This window comes from Scatophagus argus, chromosome 16 (genome assembly GCF_020382885.2).
Source record: "Scatophagus argus isolate fScaArg1 chromosome 16, fScaArg1.pri, whole genome shotgun sequence".
Lineage (NCBI taxonomy): Eukaryota > Metazoa > Chordata > Actinopteri > Scatophagidae > Scatophagus > Scatophagus argus.
The window spans coordinates 15,691,495-15,711,462 of NC_058508.1; the positions used below are offsets into that span (position 1 = coordinate 15,691,495).

At 41.9% G+C, this 19,968-nt stretch overlaps 1 protein-coding gene across 1 annotated transcript; it reads right to left on the bottom strand.

The window, feature by feature from the left end:
• Positions 1-6,744: 6,744 nt before the first annotated feature.
• On the bottom strand, positions 6,745-12,914 carry rdh8a (retinol dehydrogenase 8a). Its single transcript, XM_046416290.1, has 6 exons — positions 12,615-12,914; positions 10,235-10,396; positions 9,089-9,268; positions 8,133-8,226; positions 7,851-8,034; positions 6,745-7,736 (listed from the first exon to the last, which is right to left on the bottom strand). Exons 1-6 carry the CDS (start codon positions 12,718-12,720, stop codon positions 7,509-7,511), a joined length of 954 nt encoding a protein of 317 aa, XP_046272246.1. The 5' UTR covers positions 12,721-12,914; the 3' UTR covers positions 6,745-7,508.
• Positions 12,915-19,968: the final 7,054 nt, after the last annotated feature.

Sequence of the window (19,968 nt, forward strand, 5' to 3'; positions counted from 1 at the left end):
GTAACAGCTTACATTGTCTCCTTCTTGAACAACAGGACATGTTCACTGCACGTTTGAACACAGAGTTTCACCTGACTGAGTTGACATCACTGATCTGCTGGTGTGTCACATTTCCAGTCAAGATGACTGATGCATACTCACGTAATGCTAATATATTTCCCTGTAACAGTCCTAAACACAAACCCATTTGGGATTTTGACAGAACTGTGCGGTTAGCTGTGCAGCCAGTTGTTTCCACTGCTGCCCTTAGGTTTTCTGGATGGAGTTGCAACATCAGCTGTGGGTTTTGTGCGCTGCAGAGAGTGGGCACTGGGTACATGTGACCTCCGACCTTCCCACAGCCCCTGGAGGAGTAGCCATTTTACTGAGAAAGGGAAGACCCTCTTACCAGTTCCACATGGTTCTCTCAAACTCGCATTCCAAGGGATACTTTTCCCACCATGGACCAAACACATCGTTCTGTTGTTTCCTGGCAAAAATCCAAAGATGTGGGTGAACACATGAGTGGGGTCCTGCCCAGTACTCATGGCAGGCCTGACCTTCAGCAAATGACACAGTTTGGCTATTCACTGCAGGTCAGGGGAAATATGGAGAGGGCCTGAATCTGGAAGAAAGGTCGGCCTCTCAGATATGACGCAGATACATTTGGTTCTGATCCTACCAAATGTATTTTCATATTCAGCTATTAAGAAGTCATTGGATACTATAACATTAGTGGATTTGAATTTTATGTGCTGATTTTTATATAGCAAAATTCAAATCTTCAAATCACATTTTAACTTTGCCGTTTCAAGATTTTGGTTTTACTTGAAAAATTTTTAAATTGTCTAAACTGTTTGTTTTTTTACAAGACAGTCTCTTCATACAGTGGCGCCCGGCACTACAGGCCCGAGCAAGAAAACCCAAACATTTCCAAAACACACTTTGTGTCTGATTATAGCTCGTTAAGTCACAAATCACAAATAAGACTCGTTCCAATATGCAGCTGGTCAGCTCCCAATCATGTGAGGGCACATAGTTTGAGAAACTAAACAAAAATAAATAAATACATATCATGTGTTTATGATCGAATCATCACAACAAAAACAATAGGAAATATGGTTCGATTTTGGTTGGCATATGTTGAGTGCACCCTCAGAGTAGAGAGCGAGCGAGGAGATGAGACACCAAAAGAGCTGCTGTAGGCATAAAGAAGAGAAGAGTAGCAGATAGAAAGAAATGACACAGAGTTAACACATTTTAACACAGTTCAAAAGGAGCCCTTGTCACAAAAGAAGCAGAGACTATGAGACCAAAACTGGTCAATTTTCTGATTTATGCACAGCACTGGCAACATACAATCTTTATTAATGTCATCTGACTTCATTAACATCAAGGCTCTCATTTTTTTTTTTCTGGGTTTTACTCCTGCTGCTGAAAATAGAAATCAAAATTCGGGACCTTCTGTCAGAGCACGCTGTCTCACTTGTGATCTTATCGTACTCTGAAATAATCTTGGAAATGGTGCAGTGAAAATCTGAAGATTCAAGACACTCAAATTGATTCTGCAGTCCTTTAAGGCCAGTAATAAAAAATCTATTTTGCTATTTCTTTATTAGTTTTTGGAGCCACATGTTGGGTTGGATTTTACCTATTTTAGGAGCAGCAGACAGCTGCGGTAAAGTGGCTGGGGACTTCCACTTCTGTGGTTCCAGCAGTTCAAGGCAATGGAGCACCCTTAGAAAACTGAGGCGAACACATGGAAAACATGGATACCCCATATCAAAAGGCCTCAGTCTGCCATGGTGGGTCTCAGCCTTTGTTTCTGTTTCAGTCATATGGTTCCATGTTTTTTTTTCTTAATGTTGTCCTTGCATATAGAGAAATAGATAGATATGAAACTTACAAACTCCCGGGTAGGCCTTTGGCTAAATAGGAGCAAACTGTGGTTGGTGTATTTTGTTGAGGACTGGTATTTTTTTCAGATTGTATATATATTGTTTTCTGTTTGAACCCAGAGTAAACCTAAGCCTCCTGAAAAGAATACCCTATGTAAACAGGAAAAATGGGCTGTAGTTGGGGTTGTTTGGATCTGGAGTAAGGACAGTATTGTCTGAAACGCATTTCTTTTATGTGAGGAAACTGTAATCTTGAACATGTTTAGGATGTGACCACCTTGTATTAACCAGGAATCCACCACAAGTCTTCTCCCTGAGGGATTCGCTTTACATTGCAACACTTCCCCTTCGGCAACTGAAACCGGGCTGTGCGCAGACAAGTTAATGTATGCCAGGCTTCTGTGTGTGTGCCTCAGGGAGAGCCACACACCATATAGATGAGCAGATTAGATGGAAAGAAGATGAAAGAAAGAAAATAAATCCGTGGTGGGAGTAAGGAATAACAGCACAGTGTGATCTTCTTTTCTATTGCATATGCACAGCACACACACCCATAAACAAGTGTAAGGGGGAGAGGGGATATAAAAAAAAGTGAAAATGAATTGAGATGGGAGAAAATAGAATCTAATTTGTAGTGCTAGTTAATAAGAGACAGACTGAGAGGGGGGGAGAGGTGGAGGGTGAGAGGGACAGCAGCCAAATGACAGAGGCGTGTTTGTGTTCTGATTAGACTGAGCCAAATGGAGGCGGCTCACAAATGGAGATAACCAACAAAGACATCTCTTCACTGGAGACAAATCTATGAACATCTTTTCACGCTCAATAGACTGAGGCATTCTTTTGTTTTCATGAAGTGAAGAAACAAAAAAATGGCCTTGGTGGATCTGAGAGTGCACTGCAAAGTTTACCGTTCATCTCATCTTGAATGAAGCAGATGACCAAAATGCCTACTTGTTTGAAGTAGTGAGACGCTACTTGAAGCTATGCTATGATTATATATAAGGTTTTAATGTTTATTCGCTCTCACCCTGCCTGCCAAGATATGATGCACTCAAGCTGAATAAACAATAATGTGGGCTCTGTGGGGTAAGATGGGCTTCCTGGCATGGGTGTGCCCTCGCCCTGTTCGGTTTCTCATCTTTATGGATGGCGACAGTGAATAGATCAGATCTGTGGCAGCGCTGATGAGGTCCTGAGCGAGGTTTTCTCTCTGGCAGCAAAAGGAGCCTGGGATACAGCCAGGGTTGCCAGGCAAGGACAAACTTCAATACTCTGATGAGGTCACTGTCTTTTAAAGTCTACAAAGACTTACTATCTGTCTGTCTGTCTATCTATCTAACTATCTATCTATCTTGGGGTCTGCCTTGTACACATGTCCACATTTGCACTGACAGAACGTGCTCGAGAACTGCCAGAAGCATTACAGAAAACACAGCCATCCCTGGGAAACAAATTAAAAGGATCATCATCCCTTGCTGGAAAATATGCCCTTCTTGCTGTGGGTCAAACCAGAAAGCAAAGTATATAGTTGTTTTTCTGTAAATTAAAAATATAAACGCTTCTCTACTAGATTCCCAGACGTCTAATTACAACACTGAAAGAGAGAAACAAGTGAGCCACGGAGGAAGAGGCTAGAAACCCAGTGAAAGATGGTGTGCTGTAAGAACAAACGTGAGTGCATAGAATGGTGAAAAGTGTGATTTGTGCATGCCACATTACATGGCTCATGTCACCTAGCACAGTTTCTTATCTGTTTATCTGTTTATATGCTCGTTGGGCTTCATCATGCCCTTCAGCTTGTCTCGCCCACAAACAGGAGTTTCAAGTTTTGAGCAAAATCTGTGCATTGACATCAGTGGCTTTTCTGTCTCCTCACTCCTTTTGTGGAACACAACTCCAAATCTTACCTCGCTGTCAACAATAAAAAGTACAAGAGACTCATGTTACCCCAGCTCAGATTACATCATCTCTAAGCCCGGCACAATCATCCAGCATCCCCTTGTTTGAGGATTATAAGGCTTGCACACAGATTGAACCCTGTAATCACAGATTTTCACAGTCATTGGAACTGGTGGTTTTGAGAGAGTGAACAAAGCAGAACAAAACGATACGGTGGTGGGCAAACCGAGGCTCAGTCTGGAAATTCTTTCGGGATTGTTTATGTTCTGGAAGAGGAGTAGGGAAAGGGGACAACACTAATGTTGTAATGATGACAATAGCGGTTCTGTGTCTGTAAAACATTGTGTATGACTGGCCAGCGAGAGCCAAGATTCTTTTGATTTACGTTCTGACCTCCGAACGATCCTGAATGGCCTTGCAAACAAGCAGCTCTACTCAGAACGAACGATGATGACCCCACCTCTCTGTGTGTGAATAAACAAGTGACCCACGCTGGGTCTGCCAGAGGTCACTGCACAGCGGAGATATGGAGATGGACGGAGGAGAGGGCAGACAGACAGAGGGCCTCAGAGAGACATCGAGTGAGGGAGCAGGAAGGAGAAAAAGAATGGACAGAAAGGGAGGGAGAAGGAGAGATAGATGTTGTGTGTTTGTTTCTCCTTGCGGCCTTTTGCTGGCCTAATGGACTTGGCCTCCACAGGGCAACTTGGGCTTCTTGTGCTTTGACTATATTAAGACTGATGTCTCCCTTCAGACTCCAGATCATCTCTATGGTTAGCGATCTGTCCCATGTGGCTACACGTCCAGTCACATGCAGTCATGTTAAATGGAGACTGACCTCCACCTTTTTCCAGCTCCAATCTTCCATGAATACAATCTGCTTACCAGTCTGTGACGCTCTCAGGAATTTTTTAGAATGGACTCTTCACAGGAGGGAAAGTAATAACAGAAACAGAAATGTGAAGCTTGATTTTGAACCATCCTGACCTGGGATCAGGCTGAAGCACTCTGTCTAGACATCAGTTCCACTTAATGCCAGCATCCCACAGCACCAGGATTTCTCGCTTTCTTTCACTCTTGCGTTCTCTTCATTTTCTTCCCCTTTTCACATCTCAGTTCTCACAATTTTTTGACCTTTCCAGCTCCATTTTGTTTCTGATCTCTCACTCTCACCACTCTTTGAGTCAGACTTAGGTGTGGTTCCCAGCTGATCGTGACAGTGAAAGGAAGATGCCGTAAAATGGCTGAACCAGCAATGACCCTGCAACAAAGAACGCAGACAGATTGCGAAGAATGTATCCTATAAACACGCCAAAGATAACTATTGAGGTTCCTCTTTTTTCCTTCTTTCTACTCAAATCTCACCATCTAAAAATGCAAGTGGCTTGTTTGTCAGTACACAGTGAGGGTGCTTGTTTAGTGGCTCAGTATTTGTGACAGGGTTGCAATTAAGGGAAGCCCTAACCACGTCACACTGCCCTCATTATATTGCAATTACGTTCTTGATTGTGAAACAAAGGTATGCAACAATGGTTTGATAAGACCTCTTTCTTAATGAGACTTTTCTGTAACTCCTGTGCTCATTTAATTAGTAAACAGGTCTTCCATTCAGGCCTGGGCACCCCAATTTTCATTTTCCCAAATGCAACACACCCCCAACCACCCCCTGCCCTTCGCCTTCAGCGTCCCACATTGGGTCTTGGCATCCCCCTGAACATTCAGGACGCACAGACTCCTCCCCCAACCTCCTCGGATCCCCTTCCCCTCCACCACCCGCACACACACCCATTTGATTGTGATTGACAGTGTCTTTGTTCCATTGTGCGTAGCTGTCGCCTCTGATGAAGATACATACACAGAGCTGAGGCACTGCATTGTACACTGCACAGAAACTACAGGTTTGCAACCAGTTGCGCTGTGCTCTGACGATGAGCTCCTTGCAGTCAGACAAGGTGAACGTAACCAGTCTGGATACAGCAGAGCATGGCAGGATGCGGTGGGACAGGGTTATGTGCAGACAGGACAAACTCTGCCTAGGCTCGTCTGGCCAGACCACAGACCTCTCCCAGTGTGGACCAGGGGGTCCTGGCCCAATGGGCTAAGGGGGCCAGCTGGTGAGGGAGGCTCAGAGCTGTGCAATGTGTCTGAGGAGGCCGTCATTAGGGCGCACCCCTCCTCAGGGATGGGAACCAGGTCACATTCTCTCACACGGCACAAAGCAGGGTGTGTGTGTGAGAGGGGTGGGGGTTCAAGGGAGGGGTTTTGATGGGGAGCAGGCCATGACCTCTTTATATCCATCAACAGATCACTAACTTGGCCCATAGACATGCTCGTACGACACACTGACACACACACACACACACATACACACAAACAAACAAATTCTAATGTCTGCGTATGTGCACACTCACAAATATGCATATACAAAAACAAGTGCGCACTGTGCAAGAGGCATTAGGTGCGTCTGCACCTGAACATGATCCCAATAGTTTAAATTCTCTGTTATTACACAAAATAGTTTCCAACTAATAAATATGAATCTTCTCAAATTAGCCTTTCAAAAAATCCTAAGTATGAATTGGGGTCGACTAATGCATTACTGAAACATATCACAACAAATCCAACGAATGAAACAAATCTGCTCATAAAACAAAATGGTTAGTGGCTGCAACAATATGCAATAACAAGCTGAAGATTTAACTACTCCTTTATATTGTGCTTGTTTAAGACAAATTCCTATAGGACAAATTCCTTTACACTACGGCTCCAGCTCTGCTTGAAGCTGATGCTGTGAAATCCTCAGGTTGGCCGCCAGGGAGGAAAACAGAGACACACTGCCCCCTCTTGGTACCAAAGTAGTCCTGCAGACAGCGAGAGAGGCTTGCAAGGCTTTTTTTTTGTCTGAATATGCACTATTAGTCAAAATGGTCACAATATGTCACTGGCGTTCTCAAAAACAACAGCAACATTTTAGGATAAATTCTGTTTATTTCTAGATCAAGATGCTAGATTGATCATTTCTGACCCAACCCTTCACAAACCTTTAAAAACCACAACATTCTGTTCATCAAAAGATTAAAAATATGATTTCACAGCAGTTATGACCATGAGAACACTATGTTAAGGCAAACATGAAATTAAGGGTACAACACAATAAAAGCAGATATTCTGTTTATGTTATAACTCTGGTGAGCCTGAGTGTATAGTTATCCAGGCTACAAATTATAGCATTATTATTTCTCTATATTTTCCTCTGTAACTGAGTTCACTTTTGTGCTGTTATTTGTCCATGGGGCTCACATCTCACGTCCTGTCTGCGTTCTCTTGAAAACGATATAGACATCTAACCACTTAATACTGTGTTCAGTTCCTTCCACAAAGCAATGACAAAGGCATAGCCTTCACTCACTATAATATGTACAATCATCCGATGTGTAATGTGCATGTTGCTTGCATTTTTGTATTGTGTGTATGTTTGCTTGTATGTGTGTGTGTGTGTGAGCACATGAGGTCATCCTGCATACATCTCTGTGACAAACCTGTGCAACTCTGAATGCTGTCTGGCAAAGCTTATCATGGTAGCATCTTTGAACTAAAAGGTGCCTCCTTTTTCCAGGGTGACTGGTTCTACTATACCTCCTTGGCCCAAAACCTCAGGAAAAGGCAGTAGGAACTGGATGGCCTCAACAAACTGGGAGGGTGAGGGTAAAAGGGCAGTACTGGACATCCTCATCAGTTAGGTGAGATGGTGCGTCTACGCAGGCAGCTACATGTCAGGCACTTGAGGATGCTCATCGTGATGTGCATGAGCGGGCCAAAGTTGAAGAGTAGGTTGTAGAAAGTGTTGACGGACAGGCCTCCAGTCTCATCTGCGTACTTTAAGGCCACAATGGGTGTGTAGAGGCTGTTGGTCAGATTCCTGAAGCGGGGGCTGCTTGACTCAATAACCTTTTTAATGCACTGGAGAGAAGCAAAAGAATGTTTTGATGATTTCATTGCTATGTAGTTTCGCCATCAGAGTAACACAACACAGATTCCTGATAGACAGATTTGGAATAAACTGTTGTTACATACCTTGGCTATGTCCTCTGGCGTCTGGCCCATGGCTTCAAATATATCTATGGATGATGGCAGGTAAACGTCTTTAAAATAACGAACTGTGTCGGCATCAACTCCTGGATACTCCATCTTGGCCACATCTTCCATCATCTTTGTCTCAAACTCGGTGTGCACTGGACCAGGCTCAATCATGGACAACCTGTGGAGAGTCAGATGCAGAAAGGCCCGTGAGTGAGCACGCACAGTGCAAAGTAAAGGCAGATGTAAAAGGACAACAGTGGAAAGAAGGTAATCTACCGGATATTGAATTTCATCAGCTGCACGGCCATACTCTCACAGAAACCTTCCATGGCAAACTTAGAGGCAGTGTAAACATCATTGAACACCACTCCTAAACCAACAAAACAAAGAGATAAAGGACGCTATTAGTGCATTGTATTAACAAATTTCACACTACTAAGTTGATAGCAGATATGAGTTTAACCATTTACACATAAAGCCGCTTGAATGAAGCAGACAGTGTCCACATAGGACAATACAAGTGGCCGAATATTTAAGTCGATTTATCTAACTTGCATGTGATTGACAGCTTATCAGATACTATTTTACTTGTCCTGGGAAACCCCACCCACGTGGTACTTCAAACAATGAAAACAAATACTAAAGATTCTTTACTACTTAACTGCTTATTTGACTAAGGCCAGGTCTGCAGACCTTCACTGTATTGTAGGCATCGACAGACAAACTAATAAGTAAAAAGGTAAGCTGTTTAATACAGAATCATCTTCAGACTTCGTATCTCAAGTATTCTCATCTAACCTTTAAGAAAAACTGCTTTCTAGGATTGTCAAAAACTACTTATAGAAAACAGTACATTTAAGTAATTACGTCTAGCTAAAAATCACTTTGTGTTTTCTTACAGAGTTTTAAAACATGCTTCTGTTAATTAACAATAATAACAATCAGTTCAATTACACTGACATTATTTTGCGTGGTATTATAAACTATGATTTTTGACATCACTAATTTAATCAGCTCTAAAGCATAGAACAAACAATTACACTTTTTAACTGAGCTTTAGATGATGTAAAGAATTATATCAAAAATACTTTAAAATCATTTATGATTAAAAATATCCTGTCTACAACCACAAAGTCAGTAAAAGCTATAGCAATCTTTTTTCTGCATTTCAGATTTAATTCTATATCGTTAAACACACACACACACACACACACACACACACACACACATACCCTGAAGACCCATCACACTGCTCATGACCACGATGTGTCCTGAACGCCTCTTCTTCATGTCCGGCATCACTTCTTTAATCATGCGAACCACACCAAAGAAGTTGGTCTCGAATACTCTTTTCATCTCGTCGATGCTGATGCTTTCCACAGGCCCCAACAAGCCCACACCTGCGTTGTTGACTGAAAAGAGGCACACAAGCACAGAGATTAAAATACTGCTTGTATTTCCACCACTACAATTATTAAAACTTCTGAATGCTTACTATACTGTTGACTTAATATGAAGTGATATCTGTACTGTTTACACTGTTCTCTTGGCCTTTCTGCAAGAGTAGATCCCTCATTGTTGGATTACAGATAGTATTACTGGATGTTGCCACCAGGTGTCAGTGTGTAACAACAACGAACCAGTTGTGATGTAACACCAGTCCATGTAGATGGGCCTCTGGGTCTTGAGTAATAAGGTGAAGGTGGATGTAATGTTGAATTTGGACTAAAATGGAGCTGGTTTATAAATAGAACCTTTATCCATACTAAAGACCTGGAAGAACTGACCTATTCAGGAGTTACTAATCCGGTAACATATTATTTAATGTCCTGTAGCACAAAATAACACAAAAAAACTTTTGTATTGTTTCAATAGAGGGATTGATCAATACCAAAGACCAGATTAATTGCTGGTGTTGGGCTGAGGTAGATTTCTTGGATTCCAAAAACACCTTTGGCTTTGTTTTAGCTGTAAGGACTCCCTGCCCTTCAGAGAAAAGAACAAGCAGAACACGGTGGTAAAGCTACACATCAAGTTTCAGCCATATTTCACACACTCTGGATATGAATATGGTGGGCCTTTCTGTTTTGGTGCAGAATCTATCTGCCCACTGGAATTTCAAGACTCTTCCCAGTCTCCTCCCCCCACCCACCCTTAATGTCAACTGCAAATCAATGGAAGCCAGTGTTACAAAAACTTTGTCTGAAAGCTGTGTTATCACAGTAATAACACTTTACTGAGAGTTTCTGCTTCTTCGCTTGACAAGTCTGATTTTTACTGCCTCTCTCTTTCAGGAAAGTATGACTTTGCTGTTTGTGTTGAATACAGGCTACTATGAATCTGGGATGCAGGCCTAGTTCTGGGTGTGCCCCACTCACTCAGGATATCAATATGGCGGTCCTTAACATTATTGATGCACTGCTTGACGGATTCGTCACTGCACACGTCTAGTGGAAGCAACATCAAGGTCTTTCCGTATGCATCTCCTGCGGCCTCTACTAGCTTGTCCTTTTTCTTCAGGTCCCTCATGGTGGCAATGACTGATAAAGAGACACACAGAAGAGGAAAAGTTTAGTTTACTTGCATGATGCGGCTTTAGAAACAGTGTAGAGCTCTTCAAATCATTAATATTAAGATGTACTTTTTAATGGTCAATCTCTGAGCATTTCTGTAAATTTTACACTGTGCTGTCATTATTCATCATATGATAGAGAAACGTCAAGAAAAACTGTTTTCTGCAAGTAAAGGAAAAAGACCCTCAACCTATCGCATGAAGTGACAAACAACTAACTCTGAGAAACCTCTCACACACACACACACACACACACAGTTGTGACAGAGTCAGATGTGTGGGTCAGAGTTCCTAGCAGTGACCACGCCTGTCAGTTTACAGGACACAGAATTGATTTACTCTGAACTTTACACGCTGGGCAACATTAACCTACATACTGCACAGGAATCTATCCTGACCAGTGACAGCAGCTATCAGCACAGTGTTGACTTCTTCCATGTTGTGTGTCGTGCTAACGCTGTGCTGACTGACGTTATCTAGCAGAGAAAAAAAATAGACAGCGCTGTTGCGAAATGGCAATCAGTGGGAGTAAACAACTTCCTATTCACATGTTCGTTTGAATCTACCTGTCATCTTGACAGATAGAAGTATTTTAAATCCTCTCCTGATTCTTTTCTGAGCAGAGAAAGGATTGAGTAAGCAAGGTTGTGCTTCGCCATACACTGAGCTACCATTTCATGATGCATAACAACGAAACTAGGGCCTGTGTCAGTGTCATGTCCCTTTTAGTAGTCAAATGCACATGACGCATTAATGGGTTTCATGAAGTCTAATTCTGCCTAATCTTATGATTTGAGATCTGTGTGTCCATGAAGCAACAAAGAGATTTACGTATTGGGAGAGAAGTGAACAAGAGATCCATTGTTCTTCTGGCTCCTGCAGGAATTACTCTTGGGCTGCTTTAAACATTCTTGAATGAACCACACTACATTACACATACACACACACACACAGAGGTCTTCTGAGGGGTTTCTGTGAGTTTGGTGCATGTTACTGCAACTAATTACTACTTTATGTGCAATGCAATATTTAATCTCTGTTGGATTTCCAAAAGACCCTGAGAAAAGAGCAGATCAGCCTCATTGCTCAGAAGTGGCCTTATTGAAAGCAGGTCATATTGCGAAAAAAATAAGAAAATCTGCTCTAACAAGTGTTGAGGGAGCGCTTAATCGCCTTTGTTTTACCTGTCTATTTTGTGGAAATAAATCCTACCGGGTCCTACTGGTCCCTAAAGAGAAACAAAACTAACTTTTGCATAGCAGTTCCTTAAGTGGAAAAAAAGACACCTGGTAATTATTCATTTGGCTAAAATGAGTTTAATTAGACAATGAATAGGCTCACCAATGAAATAATGAGCTTCACTGTTCATTGACTGTAGGTTAACAGTCAATTATGTAATTCTTTAAACCACATATAACAACAAGGGGGGTCTTGAAGGCATACTCTTAACAGTAGGGGTGGGGGTGGGAAGGTGCTCTAATGTAATTCTGTCTGAGGCTCCATGACATGGTTTTGGATCTTCAATTAATACAAAGCCATTAATGATGGCTGGGAAGCAGGAGAGAAGACGCACAGACCAACAATGTCAAAGTGGGACACCCTAACTCCACTGTGCACCAATGAAGACTTCAAACAAGGCCCTTGCTTTTGAGTGAACCCTCGCTTGTACAGGTCTCAAACTTTGTCCCCCTTTCAACACTCGCTCCAGTCAGGGGACTATAGGCACATTAGACACGGCACTAAACCGGAGCAGGCGGTCTGCAATTCACTGCGATAAAAGGGGGCTTTGTGCTGGAGAAGTCACTTGAAAGAGAACTGACAAGACTCTTTTTATAATTCCGCCTGGCAAGCGGCATCCTTGCAGAGCCCTACCCAGCAAACTGCGCTTTCAGATGATAATAGTTGAACCAAAGGGTCGACTGAATCCCAGTCCTCACAAAAGGATATGGATCCGATATCACTAGGGTTAACTATTTCAATGGACAGTACACTAAGTCACTTATTTGCGCTAAGACTGAGAGTTGCGCATGAAACTCAACCGAACTTTGTGCGTAAAGGAGGCTTGGCGCTAGTGAGCTTTGCAGGGGAAAGTAAACACGGAATAGGGTTTCAAGCGAACCACACTATTGTAGGCTTGCTACTAATAGGTCCGATCAAAGAAACAATGTAGAAGAAAGCGCATTTACCATGGTAACGCTTCTTTTCATCTTTGGCCAGCGTGACGGCGATTCGTAACCCGATGCCGGAGGAGCAGCCGGTGATCAGCACAACTTTCTGCCCGCTGTTCGCCATGATTTGTCCGGGGAAGGCGCTGTGTTTCTCAGCGGTCTTCTGCTCCGGATGGTCGCTGCCGAGGGAGCTACCGATCACCGGACTTTAAAGAACTAAAGCGGATCATGCAGCAGTCACCGCAGCCATGTGAGCGTCTAATTCAGTCACATGTTCGATAAAATGAGTAACCAAAAAAAAAAGGATAAAAAAAAAAAAAAAAAAAAAGTCGTGGCCTCTCAAACACCTCTTGTACACAAGATTTTCAACTTGATACCTGCCCTGAACATGAAGTTAATTCCTTTAAAGTGTGTGTGGCCGTGCATGAGCGGACGTGCGTGTTGCGGAGGGGGCAGAGCTTATTTGATTTCTGAGCTGCTGACCCAACAGCAAATAACTACACAGTATGTACACAGTATATACAGTATTCACATAGTATTGTGTTCATTAGGGTTCACCATTATATGGCAATCAATATTCTTAATAGAAGTGAAGTTTATTGTAGTTAACCGGACTTAGCTGTCAACTATTATTTAATCTTAAATCTTAAAAACAATATTTAGTTAATTAATTGGCGCTAGTTGATTTATTCATAAAAATCTTTGTATAAATTTGTATAAATTCTAGTCATCTAGTCAACCCATATGCTCCCCCCTAATCTTTGAAGGTGGTGTCCTTTGTAATCTAATGCGTTGCATTGTACTGCCATCTGGTGGCAATGAAAGGCGTGGCACTCTGAAAAAGCACTCAGCCTTATTGAATGTATGACACATGAAATAATTAATGCTAATTGCATCGGTGTAGCCTAATCTAATCACTAATTAAATGTAAGAATGTGAGAAGAATGGTCTGAGTTGGGTTATTTATGGGTTATTTTAGAAGTGTCTGTTATGGTGTGATGAGCTAATCCTAATCTTGACGGATGTTGTAAGAGGCCAAAGTGCCTCTGATAAGATCACAAACCAGACTAAATTGTTTTTTTGTTTTTTTGTTTGTTTTTTCTGATGAAAGGCCACAGTACACGATTCAAAGACTAAGGTGTTTTTGCCTGTTGCTAAATGTGATGCAACCACATGCAAACTGTAAAAGGTTTGACAGAAGACTTTAAATTTATGCTCTCATTTGCTCAAATACTAATCCTCATAACCACCAAAGCAGCTAACGACCCGAAGAACAATCAGGTGTGATTAGTCAGTGAATGACTTGTTAAAAATAAAATGTAGTTTATCTCCTTTACTTTTAACTCACCGTGTTTGCATGACAACTTCACATGATGCAAATTTCAAACACAACTGCCCAGGATGTTTTCTGATTTACTTTTTGATTAAAGCAGACATATATATTCTTGATATTTTAAAATAGGCCAATGTGACTTATCTGATGCATTCATTTAATAATGGAATTATTATCATTTTTGTTTCTGTGTTGAAGAGCCAAATTGATCTGGGATTATTATGATGGATCAGGTGGCTTTTCTTTGTAAGCACTGTGACATAATCATTAGATATAATACTAATAATTAGTCTGATCTGTGGCTATAAAGTAGCTCCACAAAAGATTCTGGGTATATAATTCTCTCTTGACTTTTTCTCCCTTGCTCATGAAACCTGATTATGTAGCCCACTGATGCAACTAAATCTTGCATCATCAACATTTCTGTCCTTTGAAATATTTTGCAACAACAAAAAGAAGAATGTGGGTCCCCTGCTTTAAGCATCCCTCTTGGTTAACCCCTTCAGCCCTATTCTAACATTTTAACATGTCAAGAAAGTGTGAAGCGGGTCACTATAAAGGTGAGACAAGAGAGAAGTTGAGAACGGAGGACCTCCCTCTCACAGACCGCAGAGTCTGTCTGTCTCCTCTGAGGGTAAACTCAGGCTACAGAACTGGATCATCAAGAGCAGTGATTCATTTTGGTCAAATCCTTGAAGGGAGAGATTCTCCCACAGCCCACAGGGAAGACATATTTTCACAATGAGCAGCGTCCCGGCATGATCAATCAAGTGCAGTCCATCCAGCAGGTGGATGGACTGAAGACAGACTGAGCTGTGAAATAAAAGTCAACATCAAGCAAGTAATGCATATATAAGTCAATTTTTCAGAAGACATCCATCCATCCATTTTCTATACCGCTTATCCGTCAGGGTCGCGGGGAAGCTGGAGCCTATCCCAGCTGACTACGGGCGAGAGGCGGGGTACACCCTGGACTGGTCGCCAGTCAATCGCCGGGCCAACACACAAAGACAGACAACCACACACTCTCACACCTAGGGGCAATTTAGAGTAGCCAATTAACCTAATGTGCATGTTTTTGGTATTGTGGGAGGAAGCCGGAGTACCCGGAGAAAACCCACGCAGGCACAGGGAGAACATGCAAACTCCACATAGAAGGGCCCAGACCGGGATTCGAACCTGGGACCCTCTTACTATGAGGCGACAGTGCTAACCACTGCACCACCGTGCCGCCCTTCAGAAGACATAAAATACAATAAAATACTTCCAACAATCACTGCTTGTGATAAACCATTACCACCACTATGCTGACGACAGAGAGCAGACTGTCAGCTTCCACTGAGTTCAGGCCCAATTTCCTCTTTCTGTCTCACAAAGCTGATGTCTGCTTATTTGAAACATCCCTAAGCTATGACCCATTTCTCTCACGGAAAAGCTGAGGTTTACAGTGAGATAATGAAAGTATAATTTCCATTGTCAGATAAAGCAGCTTTAAATCTGAGCTGACAGTGTCGGTATTTGGCTACATTTCAGGTTTCAGGCATTTGGATGACAATCTAAGCTGCAATTGAAGCAGAATAAATTACCAAAATCATAAGCGACCAAAAGTAGTTGTAAAAGAAAGTGAGAGCAAAAATCCACTGATGGATTTTACTTTTTGCATTTTTATGACAGATCAGCAGGTGGTGGTCTGAACAAATTTCACAGTCAGGGACAGATAGAGACCCAGACCAGACCAAAAACCTTGACCCAACAATGTTAAAACAACCAAATAACCTTTTGGTTATTTGTGGTTTGTGGTTTGCTACAAAATCATTAATTTGAAATCAGATTTAATTTAACCTACATGATTCCCAATTTTATATTATAGCACAATGCAAGAGAGTATAAACTATCAGTCATAAAACTCAGCAGAGACCAAACTTAATGCTAGAAATGCCTGTAAAGTAAGAAGTTCATGCTACACAGCATTCTAATTTATTTTAATTTATTTTACATAAGCTCTTGGTACTCAAGATGGCCATTCCATCATTGGATGTGGTGCTAAAAGGGCCAGAGTAAGCTAGAGGAGTGAGGTCAGGGCCCTTAACTGGCCTGCTTTCCTTTGTGCCTCTGGAAAAAGTGGACAGGTGTTGATGGAGATGAGGAGGTGTTCTGGACAGGCAATCGTGTCTCCCCTACAAGCTATTACTGTGGAATTTCAGAGGACTGAGGCATTAAGACACTGAAGGAAAGAGGAAAGAGACAGAAGAGGGGATAATACAAGCCCCTACACGCTTTTCAGTGCCACGTGCTTTCTCTGCCTTAATGTCTTGTAGTAAACCGTCCTCCCCTTTTCACCTCAAACTTTCCCCTGTCCACTTTCTCTATTGCACTTTTCCTCCTACATTATGTGACCCTCCTTGTAACAACCACTTTTTCAGCATCCTTCCTCTGAGCTTTTACGTGTCCCGTCTGACGGCCCTGCACATACTCCAGCTGTGCCCTGGGCCCAAATCATCTGTAACCTCTTGATCGCAGCCCAAATCTTAGAAAATTACAGCCCAAGTCCCTTCTGAAAGCACTTCCATAGCTTAATAGACAATTTCCTGTCCAGTGAATTTAAAGATACACGAGCAGATGCTCCTGGATGCTTCACTGTTTTCCCAGCTGACTTTATAAAGCCTGTTTTTACTTATCAAAATTAAAGATGGATTAATTGATAAAGCAAAGACCTTATTCTAAATTCACATCACATTTAAATACACCGCATTTCAAATGTTTTCCCTAACATTAATTTTGAACCTTGAAATAATCTTCCACAAACATTTTTCATCATACAGCAACATATCAGACTGACAATGTTTTGGCTCTCCTGTCTGTGGTATCTCCATGCAGTAGCTTTGGACAAGTGACAGACTCTGGCTGATGGCACTGAAAGGATATGGGGACTCCGGTTGTGTGAAAGGGCCCAGAGGACTGGAATGTTTGCCACAGGTCAGGAGTGGCGCTTTCTGCTCTTTTGTGTGCAGTCTGCAGAGGAGGTGTGGAATGCAAACTTCATGAGAATAAAAGGGACGAAGGGAAAGAGTAGCTGGGGGTCGGTGGGCGGGAGGGACACCAAAAAAAAAAAAACCCCAGAAAGAATGGATGCAAAGGATTGAGCTGGAGAAGAGTTTTAGGGGCTCTGTCTTCGGCAGAGAACACTGTAGATTTTAGAGAAGTGCTAAAAAGTAACCCATGAGCTTCACCAGAAGGGCAGAGTATAAAGTGTTGCAGCAGCTACAGACCACACACAGTGAACAGAGAGTGCTTTGAGAGCAACGACACACTGCCATCATAATGTGGCATTTTTGATCTCCAGTTAATGACATTCTGAGTTACCCCTCATTATGATAGGCCATTCATGCATTCTCAGAAACACACTGGTTTGAAAAGCATTATTCAAAAGTTCATAGTAGTTACTTTAAATACAGAGGCAAAGATTTCTTGCAGTACGACGACAGGCTGAAACATGAAGCACAATGCCATTTTATTCAAAGGTTTTCTGAGCGCTAAAAGCATAAAGCAAAGAGAAACAACAGCAAGGTGCCAGGAACATCTTAATATTAGTCAAATAAGTTACACAAATGGATTAACAGGGGGCTGTCCATTACAGAACTCTTCTGATGAACTCTTTTGCGTATTTTAAAGGTCCTCATATATTCCCAATATCAACACTTAGAGTTAAATACACTTTGTATTGTATAAAAAATAACTTTCCTCGCATATTTACAAGAAAGCCTGTGTTATGGAAATTCAAATGTCTTCCACACATTAGGCAAGTTCAAAGAAAACCTGGTATGAATCATATTTGGTGTGAGTACTTGGATTTACCTTAAGTACCCCTGCAAAAGCCAGTTTTTACCCTAATGGTCATCAATCATTGTGTTTTGGGCTGTAAACTAACAGTGAAGGGGAGGGTACACAGTGGGGTGAATTAGTGTGCTGGTTGAGTTTATTTAGTCTATTTGTTTGAGCAGCTCATTTCACAGACATGGTCCTTAGATGTTAATTAGCTTAGTCTCCTGTCAGGTCTAAATATTATAATTATCACCAAGCTGGCAGTTCTCCTGACTGGTCCATGGCAAAAGGGGAAGTTTCCACACGCTTTCTCGTGGTCACATCCTTGGTTTGGCAACTTAATTACAGCAGTGTTTAGCAACTGACTGTGTTGAGTAATATGTCTGCTCTGCATCCAGTCCCTGCTCAGCTCTGCTTCTGATGGCAATCTTACTCCTTTCACAAAGATTCGAGTATAGAGCTCTTTTCCAAATTCTATACATCGCCATAATTGGTTAAGGTAAGCGCTGTGGTGAGTAGTCCTATCCTGTCTGATGTGCTCCTACAACAGTATCCAGTCACGCCTCTTTATTGGGCTGGTTTTCAGGGGTTGCCCTCGCCCCCTTGAAGGGAAATCTTAATGCTTCAGCATACCAAGACATTTTGGACAATGCTGTGCTTCCACCTTTTGTTGAAGGCCCGTTTGTTGAAGGCCCTTTTCTATTCCAGCATGACTGTGCCCCAGTGCACAAAGCAAAGTCCATAAAGACATGGTTGGATGAGTTTGGTGCAGGAGAACTTGACTGGTCCACACAGAGTCCTGACCTCAGTCCCATCCAACACCTTTGAGATGAACTGGAGCGGAGATTTTGAGCCAGGACTTTTTGTCCAACATCAGTGTCTGACTTCACAAATGTTCTACTGCATGAATGGGTAAAAATTCCCACAGAAACACTCCAAAACCTTGTGGAAGCTGCTATAACTGCAAAGCTGTCTGTGTATTTAGAATGCGATGCCATTAAAGTCCCTGTTGGTGTAATGGTCACGTGTCCCACTACTTTTGTCTATATAGTGTATATACTGCAAGAAGGTAACCTCAGAGAACCCGTTGCAGATGGATTTGTATTACAGGATGTGGTTTTGTGAAAGCTCTTATGTAAGAATACATGCTGCCTCATATGTGGTGAGACGGTCATCATCAGTCAGTGGGTGGCACAGTCACGTTTCTCTTGAGGTGCTTTCACAGATCAGGGGTTTCACCAGGCTCTGACAGGTTAACCTACGTTTACCCTCCACAAGCAAAATGTGCATTTGTTCAGTGCCTCTGTTTATAGCCTTTATACTTGTACTTGTTAAAGCATGTCAGATGAGGTTTTTTTTTGTTGTTTTGAAGTCACTGACAAATCCCACATTTTAAGCCATTCTGCTCAAAAGATCATATTTCTCACCATTAACTGAGACCACATATCATTTCTTCTATCTGACATGAATTGCAGACAGATGTTGGCGGTTTGTTATAAACTCTGTGTGCAGAAAAAACTGTCGTTCTTATCTAAGGCTCATTCATAATTCTGCTCTAAATAATGAAACGACGATTCATTTACTGTCAGTCTCCGCCACACAAATACACACAAACCACAAACTTAGATGCGCACACCCATTTTTAAATTCTCATTATATCACATCAACAGAAACTGAAAACATTGTTTATCACATAATACACCACTAACTGACCCAACAGCGGAAAGATCTGAATGTAATTTGTAAGGTGGTTATTTCATAATCACGCCATCGAAAAAAAAAAATTTTGTCTTTTAAAAATACATAAATCAATTTCTGGCAAGCTGAAAGCGTCGGTCGCCACTTTCTTCTGACACTTCCATGCATATTTTTCCTGACAATTGGCCTTTTGCCCCGTTCTGGCATGTTTTTCAACAGAGGGAGCAGACTGCAGGCAGACTCAGTTGAAAGCCCATTTTAGGATCTCTAATCCTAAATGCTCATCAGCTTGCACTTGACAGTTAGTAAAGTTTCACTGTGTCTCACAGGGCTTAAAATATGGTGATGACAGGTCACTTCACTTGATTAAAAGATGAGAAAAATCCAGCATGATTTATCGACACAGAATGGCCTGCAGTGAGAGAGGGGGAACAATTCCAATTACATCATATCACATATATGGGATAAACTAATTTATAATCAGTGTAATTTATGTTGCGCTACGGAATTAGAAAATAA

What these genes read in the sequence shown, in the direction of transcription:
- rdh8a (XM_046416290.1), bottom strand. Translation starts at nt 12,720, where the DNA reads ATGGCGAACAGCGGGCAGAAAGTTGTGCTGATCACCGGCTGCTCCTCC. An exon ending in CCGCCATATTGATATCCTGA is followed by an intron (nt 9,269 to 10,234) that starts GTGAGTGGGGCA and finishes GCCTCTTTTCAG; the next exon opens with TCAACAACGCAGGTGTGGGC. An exon ending in CAGTGTGATGGGTCTTCAGG is followed by an intron (nt 8,227 to 9,088) that starts GTATGTGTGTGT and finishes TTGTTGGTTTAG; the next exon opens with GAGTGGTGTTCAATGATGTT.